The sequence below is a fragment of the Pongo abelii genome, chromosome 18 (genome assembly GCF_028885655.2).
Source record: "Pongo abelii isolate AG06213 chromosome 18, NHGRI_mPonAbe1-v2.0_pri, whole genome shotgun sequence".
NCBI lineage: Eukaryota > Metazoa > Chordata > Mammalia > Primates > Hominidae > Pongo > Pongo abelii.
In genome coordinates, this window is record NC_072003.2 from 22909176 (window position 1) to 22918533 (window position 9358).

The 9358-nt window shown below is 44.8% G+C and overlaps 1 protein-coding gene across 3 annotated transcripts in view; it reads left to right on the forward strand.

Moving 5' to 3' along the window:
* ACSM5 (acyl-CoA synthetase medium chain family member 5) overlaps positions 1-7326 on the forward strand; it is a 29792-nt gene extending 22466 nt beyond the window's left edge. For 2 of the 3 annotated variants that reach the window (XM_002826203.2, XM_024241441.2), the window contains exons 11-14: positions 3044-3171; positions 3260-3359; positions 5790-5909; positions 6332-7326. In XM_002826203.2, the coding sequence (XP_002826249.2) occupies positions 3044-3171; positions 3260-3359; positions 5790-5909; positions 6332-6415 (432 nt within the window). In that variant the 3' untranslated portion in view covers positions 6416-7326. The remainder of the gene's footprint in view (positions 1-3043; positions 3172-3259; positions 3360-5789; positions 5910-6331) is intronic. The other variant, XM_024241440.2, reaches the window with a different exon arrangement.
* Positions 7327-9358: the final 2032 nt, after the last annotated feature.

Genomic DNA, 9358 nt, shown 5'->3' on the forward strand with positions numbered 1-9358 from the left:
ACCTGCCTCAGCCCACCAAAATGCTAGGATTACAGGCATGAACCACCACTCCCAGCCTATAAGAGTTCTTAATATATTCTTGATATCGGTCCTTTGTTTGTTTTAAGAGTTGCTAACATCTTCCTCCCCGGTTGTAGCTTATCTTTTCACTTTCTTTCACTTTCTTTAAGCTATTTTTGTTGAACAGAAGCGTTTATTTCCATGTCGTCAAATCATTAAGTTTTTTAAATGTTATGGATAGTGCTTTTTGTGTCTTATAAAATCATTTTCAACTTTGGGGTAGAAAATACACATATTCAATAGTTTCTTCCAATAGTTTTATAATTCTGCTTTTGACATTTAAGTTTATAATCCATCTGTGGTTGATGTATGAATGGTATGGGATAGGGGTCTATTTTATTTTTTTCTATATGAAAAGCCAATTTGTTGAATAAATCCTCCTTTTCCCAGTTACCTGTCATGCTAATTTTGTCAGATATAAAAGTTTAATATAGGCCAGGTGTGGTTTCTCACACCTATAATCCCAGCACTTTGGGAGGCCAAGGCTGGTGGATCACCTGAGGTCAGGAGTTTGAGACCAGCCTGACCAATATGGTGAAACCCCCTCTCTACTAAAAATACAAAAATCAGCTGGGTGTGGTGGTGGGCACCTGTAGTCCCAGCTACTTGGGAGGCTGAGACAGGAGAATTGCTTGAACCCGGGAGGCAGAGGTTGCAGTGAGCTGAGATCACACCACTGCACTCCAGCCTGGGCGATAGAGTGGGACTCCATCTCAAATAAATAAATAATTTTTTAAAAGTTTGATCTAGTCATACATAGGTTTTGGCACTTTCTTGTATTTCGTTGATCACTTACTCTGTCTCTGTAATGATACCATAAAGTCTTATCCACAAAAGCATTACCATAAGTCTTCATATGTGGGAGAACAACTCTAACCTTGTTATTCAACTTATTTAGAAGTGTTTTACCTATTCTTAGCCCTTTGCCCATTCATTTATATTTTAGAATCAACTTGTCAAGTTCCTTGGAAAATGTTTACTAGCATTTTGATTAGAATTGTATTGTCTATAAAACAACTTAGGGATAACTGACATCTCAATTAAGTCTTTTTGGTTTTGTTTTGAGACAGAGTCTTGCTCTGTCACCCAGGCTGGAGTGCAGGGGTGTGATCTTGGCTCACTGCAGCCTCCACCTCCCGGGTTCAAATGATTCTCCTACCTCAGCCTCCCAAGTAGCTGGGATTACAGGCGCCCGCCGCCACACCTGGCTAATTTTTGTATTTTTCGTAGAGATGGGGTTTCTCCATGTTGGCCAGGCTGGTCTTGAACTCCTGACCTCAGGTCATCCGCCCGCCTTGGCCTCCCGAAGTGCTGGGATTACAGGCATGAGCCACTGCACCAGGCCAATTAAGTCTTTCTTTCACTTTATTTATATCTTCTTTAATGTTGTGTGGAGTTTTAAGTTTTCTCCATACACATCTCAGAGATTTTGTGTTAGATGTATTTTTAGGTATTGGTAGCTTATATTTTTTCTTTTTTCTCAGAAGGTCCTTGTTGAATTGAGATATAATTTACCTACAGTAAAATTCACCCATGTGAAGTGTGTAAGTCGATGACTTTTAACACATGCACGCCCCTGTGTAACTGCCACCACAGTCAAATATGGAACATTTTCCACTCCCTTGACAGGCAATCTTCTCCACTCCAGACCCAGCAATTGATAAATTATTTGTCGTCAGTATATAATCATTTTGCATTTTAAAAAAAGAACTTCATATAAATGGAATCACAAACTATTCCAGTTTGTCTGTCTGGGTTCTTTTACTGAGTATGCTGTTTCTGCAAGTCATCCGTGTGGTTTCATGTATTTTTATTGCTGAGTAGTAGCTTTTTCTTTGAAACTTTGAAAATCAGAGTTTGATTGTTTTTCTCTTTCCTCTACTCTTGCCCCACACCAATGAGCTTTTTGGTAAGCCCTTCTCCCTCCCTCCCTCCCTCTCTTTCTTTCTTTCTTTCCTTCCTTCCTTCTTCTTTCTTCCTACCTTCCTTTCTTCTTTCTTTCTTTTCCTTCCTTCTTTTTTCTTTCTTCCTTCCTTTTTTCTCTCTCTTTCTTTTCTTTCCTTTTTTCTTTTCCTTCCTCCCTCCCTCCCTTCCTCCTTTCCTCCTTCCCTTTTCTTCTCTTCCTTTTCTCCGTTCTCTTCCCTTCTCTTCCCTTCCCTTCCCCCCTCCCCTCTCCTCCCCTCCCCTCCCCTCCCCTCCCCTTCCTATCCTTTCCTTTCCTTTGTTTCCTACTTGGAGTCTTGCCCTGTAGCCCAGGCTGGAGTGCAGTGGCACAATCTTGCAATCTCGTCCTGTAGCCCAGGCTGGAGTGCAGTGGTGCAATCTCGCAACCTCGCCCTATAGCCCAGGCTGGAGTGCAGTGGCACAATCTCAGCTCACTGCAACCTCTGCCTCCCAGGTTTAAGCAATTCTCCTGCCTCAGCCTCCTGAGTAGCTGGGATTACAGGCATGCACCACCACACCCAGCTAATTTTTTTATTTTTAGTAGAGACAGGGTTTCACTATGTTGGCCAGCTGGTCTCGAATTCCAGACCTCAAGTGATCCACCCACCTCAGCCTCCCACAGTGCTGGGATTACAGGCATGAGCCACCACACCCGGCCTAGCCCTTCACTTTCTACCCTCAGTGATTCCTGAATGCAAAGAGTATTCATGTGTTCTCTTGTCCTAAAAAACACAGCCAGTGGCCCTGTGCCCACCCTCCTACTTTCAACTATGCTTTCCAGACCCCCTTCTAAGGATGGTGGTGGGTGGCTGCCCTTAACCATTCACTGGCAGCTTGATTCCAATCAAAAGAGGGAAATCCCACAACTAAACAGGGCCATAGCTCCCTGTCCATTGGGGAACTCTGTGCAGCCAGGACTTTAGGAACTGCTGAACTTTCTGTTGAGTGGTCTCCAGCTTCCTACAGGGGGCTACTGGGGCAGTAACTGGCCTTAGTGGTTGTTCCCAGAGGTCCTTCACGGGTTGTCTTTGTCTTTCAGGACAATCCTGAGAAGACAGCTGCATCAGAACAAGGGGACTTTTACATCACAGGGGACCGAGCTCGCATGGACAAGGATGGCTACTTTTGGTTCATGGGAAGAAACGACGATGTGATCAATTCTTCAAGGTCAAGCTGTCTGCACTTTCCTCCTCCCTTTGAAGTTTCATGGGGGTTGAGGGAAGCCCACTTGGAAGAGTTTGTTTTTCCCTTCCAGCTACCGGATCGGGCCTGTTGAAGTGGAAAGTGCCTTGGCAGAGCATCCTGCTGTCCTGGAGTCGGCTGTGGTCAGCAGCCCAGACCCCATCAGGGGAGAGGTAACCAGTGCACCCAAGAACATGGCCTTCTGCTTCTGTACCTATTAGCACCCAGCAGAACAAGCAGGAAGGCTCAGATTGTCCTGTATTTCACCTCCATCCATGGGCCACAAAGTTGAAATGCCACCATCAGACACACGTTGCCTTCATGTCTTTAGAGATACAATTACTCTCTAAAGGGACATAATGGGAAAACACCAACACTTTGCTTTTAAATGGATACAACTGCGTCCCAAAGAGGCTGGCTATGGGGCAGGAGATCTTAGCGGGAGGTGCAGGCTCTGTTATCCATCCTGTCTAATAAAAAGTCATTTTCTATTTGCAGATGAGGACATAGCGAGCACACCAGTAATAGTTGCTGATGGCTGTAACCTGAGAGGGATAGAATATGTATCCAAAATGACCTTGATATACCAGAAAGATGGGCCAAATTTAATAAGCTGGGCTTTCATAGGATAAATCTTTTTTTTTTTTTTTTTTTTGAGATGGAGTCTTGCTCTGTTGTCCAGGCTGAAGTGCAGTGGCATGATCTTGGCTCACTGCAACCTCCACCTCCCAGGTTCAAGTGATCTTCCTGCCTCAGCACCCCCTAGTAGCTGGGATTACAGGCACATGTCACCACACCTGGCTAATTTTTGTATTTTTAGTAGAGACAGGGTTTCGTCTTGTTGGCCAGGCTGGAGGTCTTAAACTTCTGACCTCGGGTGATCCACCCACCCCGGCCTCCCAAAGTGCTGGGATTACAGGCGTGAGTCACCATGCCCAGCCAGGAGAAATCTTTCTGTGTGTCCCAGAGGAATGGATATTATGGGAAAGATCAGCTTACAGGCAGACTTAGGTACTGTTCACTGGCTTACATCCAACATAATCCTAAAGCACAACAGTTACCTTTTGAAAGTTAGTGCAACATCAGCCTGCATTCTCAGAAGCATCAGGACCACAGGAGAGATTCTCAAAGTCTGGTTCTTGGACTGCTTGCAACTGTATCATCTGAGATTCTTGTTTAAAATATAGATTTGCAGACCTAAAGTCAGACTTACCAAATCATAATGACTGGGAATGCAGCCCAGAGAATCTGCATTTTAGCCAGCCATTCTTGGCCAAGTGATTCCCCTCTAAAATCCAAAGACATTAATGTAGAATAAGGGAGGTGTGGAGTCCCATTGATGTGCTGAAGAAATCATACCTCAAACGTATGCCTAGTTCTGCATGCTGTGAGTTAATTGGGACTGTGACAAATGGCTGTGTGCTCAAACTTAATCCATGTATAGTGCTTAGAACTGAGTCTGGAGTGTAGAAAGTGCCCAACAAATGAGCCGGACACGGTGGCTCACGTCTGTAATCCCAGCATTTTGGGAGGCTGAGGCGGGCAGATCACGAGGTCAGGAAATCGAGACCATCCTGGCTAACATCGTGAAACCCGGTCTCTACTAAAAATACTAAAAATTAGCCGGGTGTGGCAGTGGGCGCCTATAGTCCCAGCTACTCGGGAGGCTGAGGCAGGAGAATGACGTGAACCCAGGAGGCAGAGCTTGCAGTGAGCCGAGAACGCACCACTGAGCTCCAGCCTGGGATACAGGGTGAGACTCCGTCTCAAAAAAAAAAAAAAAAAAAAGTGTCCAACAAATGTTTAGTAGTTACAGTAGTAAGAGGAAGCTCTTTCTAAAAGCATATCTGTGTGAACATGAAATGATAGTGGCCTTCCTCCCTGTGGGAAGTATGCAAGGACAGTGAGCTACCCCTTTAATAGAATACTGTTAACAGATAGGAATGCTGGAATTAATAAGCATTCAAGTGACCTGCCATTCCTAACAGAAACTATGTTTGTTGTGCTTGAGTCTGGGACACTTCCTCCTCGTTGGCGTAAGACAGCCTGTGGGAAAGTTGTGGGCAGAGAGACCCAAGGTGCAGAATATCCCTTGGGATGTCTGGAACAGAAGTGGTGCAGTTCAGGGTCTGCTGATTGCAAATGTTCATCCATGCAGACCCCCAAAGACCTAGTTCCCCTTGAAAGTGACTGCATTTTCCTCAATCCCACCTGTTCAAACTCATGCCTACCTACCTTTCTCATTAGGAAAATCTGGAAGAAAATGGCCCTAGGAGTTTATGAACCTCTTTTCTCCAAAATATTTTCTTCTTAAGAGAAGCGATGTTGGCTTCAAATGGTGTCATTCCAAGTATGGGGAGTAATTTGAGAAATAGGTAGGAGTTTGAAATCATCCCAGAAAGGTCAATGCTCCTAATAGTCACACCTGGAAGGGCCAGCAAAAGAAAAATTGGTGGTGTTTGTGTCACTGGCTGTGCCCAAAAACAACTAGTAGAACTTTCATGGTGCAAAGGTAAATGTAGGCCCTTATTCAAGGCTCACTTAAGGAGAAAAGAGTCGTTATATGAGGCCTGATCTTTTCTGGGTATTTTGTTTTCCTGCAGGTGGTAAAGGCATTTATAGTCCTTACTCCAGCCTACTTCTCTCATGACCCAGAGGTACTAATGCGGGAACTCCAGGAGCATGTGAAAAGGGTGACTGCTCCATACAAATACCCCAGGAAGGTAAACATCAGGGTTTCCAGGGCACAGTGATCTGGGAATCAGATGGGCACACTCTGCCTGGGCTCCCACTCAGGGCCAGGCCCTGTGCCAGGCACTGGGGATATGGAGAAACTTGTAACCCTGGCTGCTGCTTCAGCTTTTTTCTGTATTTCTTCACTTGGGTTCTCTCCAAAGCACATTTTGTTTCTGCTCTAAGAACAGCCTGATCCCTACCACAAATCAGATACAAGAGGTAGTGCTCAAATGCTGTCAAAATGATCCTGTGCTCCAGGCTCCAGCTGTTTTGCTTCTGGCCATTTAGGGGGAAACCCTGAATCAGGGGCTTTCCAAGGACAGGCAGACAGTATTGTCTCTTTCAAAACAAGAGTCTTTTCGAGAAATGATGATTTCCAAGTGTTTTTTGTTTTGTGTTTGGTCACTAGGTGGCCTTTGTTTCAGAACTGCCAAAGACGGTTTCTGGAAAGATCCAAAGGAGTAAATTGCGAAGTCAGGAGTGGGGGAAATGAGGTGCAACCCCAGGAAGGCCCCGTAGACCTCCGAAGACTCCATGAGAAACGAATGGATCACTGGCCAACCCCCATGGGGAGCATCATCTCTTCAACCCTAAAGATGTCAAAGGCATGCAGCTTCCAAACGGCATCCCCAGGATCACTGGGCAATGCTGGAAAGTGCAAAAGAATATCATTGGCCCTGACCACGTAGATGGTGCGCCACCTAGCAAATGCTTGGTGGTTTGACTTCTCCCTCTGTCTTGGGGCAGGCTTAGCATCTGCCCACTGGTCTTACTAAGAGCTTTCAGATTTCTCTCCATAGGACAGGTTACCATAGCCTTGGGGCACTTGTGGGTACTCATTCTCTGCCAGTGGGAATGTAAAAGCTTCATCCTTTGTATGCAACCATTTGGTAAAACTATGCAGGAACATAAAATAAAATATCCTTTAGCTCAGAAATTCTACCTTCGGGAGTCACCACAAAAGAAAAAAATCAAAATGCAGAAAATGTGTGGTGCACTAAGATGATCACACAGCATTAAAACTAAAACAAACAAAAAAAATTAACAAATTAACATCCAAACAACAAGGAAATGATTAACAAAATTGTAGTAGATTAACTCAATAACATATGATGTGGCCATTAAAATAGTTAAGAGCAGTTTAGTAAGTCTTGGGAAAAGTGTAAGCTACATTAATTTTAAAAATCAGAATAAAAATATTTGCATACTGGAGAATCCCAACTCTGAAAAATAAAGGGAAAACTGTAGTTAATTGTAATTTTCCTGGAGATTGAGGAAGGAGGGAGAGAAAATAATGGATGGTAGTTTTTCTTCTTCCTTTTTCCACTGCATTTCTGTATTTTCCAAGTTTTTGTACTAAGCACATACAACTATTTTAATGAAAAAGTTATGTTAAAGAAAGCACACTCTGCTTCATGTCTAGTTCTTCCTCCACATACTCATACATCATCCCCAAAGACTGCTGTATTGTCTGTACTAGTCAGCATTCTCCAGAGAAAAAGAAGCAATAGGACATATATAGACATAGGAGAGGGGATTTATGATGGGAATTGGCTCACTCAATTTTGGAGTCTGAGAAGTTCCACAATCTGCCATCTGCATGCTGGAGACCCAGGAAATCCCATGGTATGTTTCCATCTGAGTCCAAAGGCCTGAAAACCAGAAGAGCCAATGGTATAACTCCCTGTCCAAGTGCAAAGGAACAAGAACCAGGAGCTTCACCGTCTGAGGACAAGAAAACACAGATGTTCTAGCCCAAAAGGAAGGAGCAAATTCCTCTTTTCTCCTTTTTCTCCTCTTCATGCCCTAATGGGTTGGATGATGCCTGCCCACGTGGGTGAGGGCAGATTTTCTTAGTCTATGACTCTATCTCTAATATCACCTGGAAACACCTCCCAGAGACACCCAGAAGTAATGTTCACAGCTATCTGGGGACTCTTAACCCAGTCAAGTTGACACCTAACGTTAATCATCACAATGTCTTATCCAGGCGGGGCATAAAGACCTGCAGCCACGGCTCAGGCCTGCAAACAGGAAAGGGTGGTTCTGGGAGCAACCCTGGAGGAAAAGCAGCAGATGGAAACTGAAGCAATCCCAGTGCTGCTGACCCCACCTCCAGCACCTCCACACCCTCCAGGGAAAATTCAGTGAGCACCTACTCAATACTGAGCTCTGAGACTGCAGTGATACACCAAAGCCAGCCTAGTCCCTACCTATGTGAGTTTTCTGGGGCTGCCATAACAAAGTACAACAGACTGGGCCATTTAAACAACAGAAATTAATGTCCTCACCGTTGTGGAGGCTGGAGGTCTAGGATCAGGGGTTGGCAAGGTTGGTTTCATTCTGAGGACGTTTCCTTGGTTTGTAGATCGCCGACTTCTCCCTTTGTCTTCATGTGGTCTTTCTTCTGTGCGTGTGTGTCTGGGGCCCAATCTCCTCTTCTTCTAAGGACACCTATCATGTCAGATTGGATTAGGGCCCACCCTCATGACCTCACTTTAACTTAATCACCTCTTTAAAAACCTTGTCTCCAAAGACAGTCACAATCTGAGGTACTGGGAGGAACTGGGATATCTGGGGTTAGGACTTCAACATAAGAATTTGGGGAAACACATTTCAGCCCAAACCCTTGTGGAGTTTGTCTAGTAGGAAGGTCATTACTATTTATCACAGAATAATGCAAATAAATGTACAATTGTAATGCCATGAAGAAAAGAATACATTTAAGACATAGACTGGGGGGACTGATCAAGACTCAGGGGACTGAGGGTATCAGGGAGGCTTCTATAAGAAAGTCCCTGCACTGGGTGCAGTGGCTGATGTCTGTAATCCCAGCACTTTGGGAGGCTGAGGCGGGTGTATCACCTGAGGTCAGGAGTTCGAGACCTGCCTGACCAACATGGTGAAACCTCGTCTCCACTAAACATACAAAAATTAGACGGGTGTAGTGGTGTGTGCCTGTAATTCCAGCTGTTCGGGAGGCTGAGGCAAGAGAATTGCTTGAACCCAGGAGGCAGAGATTGCAGTGAGCTGAGATCATGCCACTGTACTCCAGCCTAGGTGACAGAATGAGACTTCATAAATCGGCTCTGTCTAGGCAGTGGGCAAGGTGAACCCACTGAGCAGTTACAATTCCCTTCCATCAAGCCCACCTGCTGGCATTATCAGCAGTGAAGCTCCAAAGTCAGCAGCCTTTTGTCATACACAGGCTGGAGGTGAGTGAAGCTCCAAAGTCAAGTTGGGATTACTTCTGAGCATGTCATGTAACACCCTCTCGTTAAACTGTGGTTATCTGTTACCCTGGTCTCCGCTTGGAGCTTCAGCCAAGATTCTGAGACAACAGAGGAAGTCCCATTTAACATTCTCTTTCATGGGTGTCGTAGCTCATTGCTATTGCTTATTATTTTAGGTTTGTTTTGCCTGTCTTTCCTAGCAG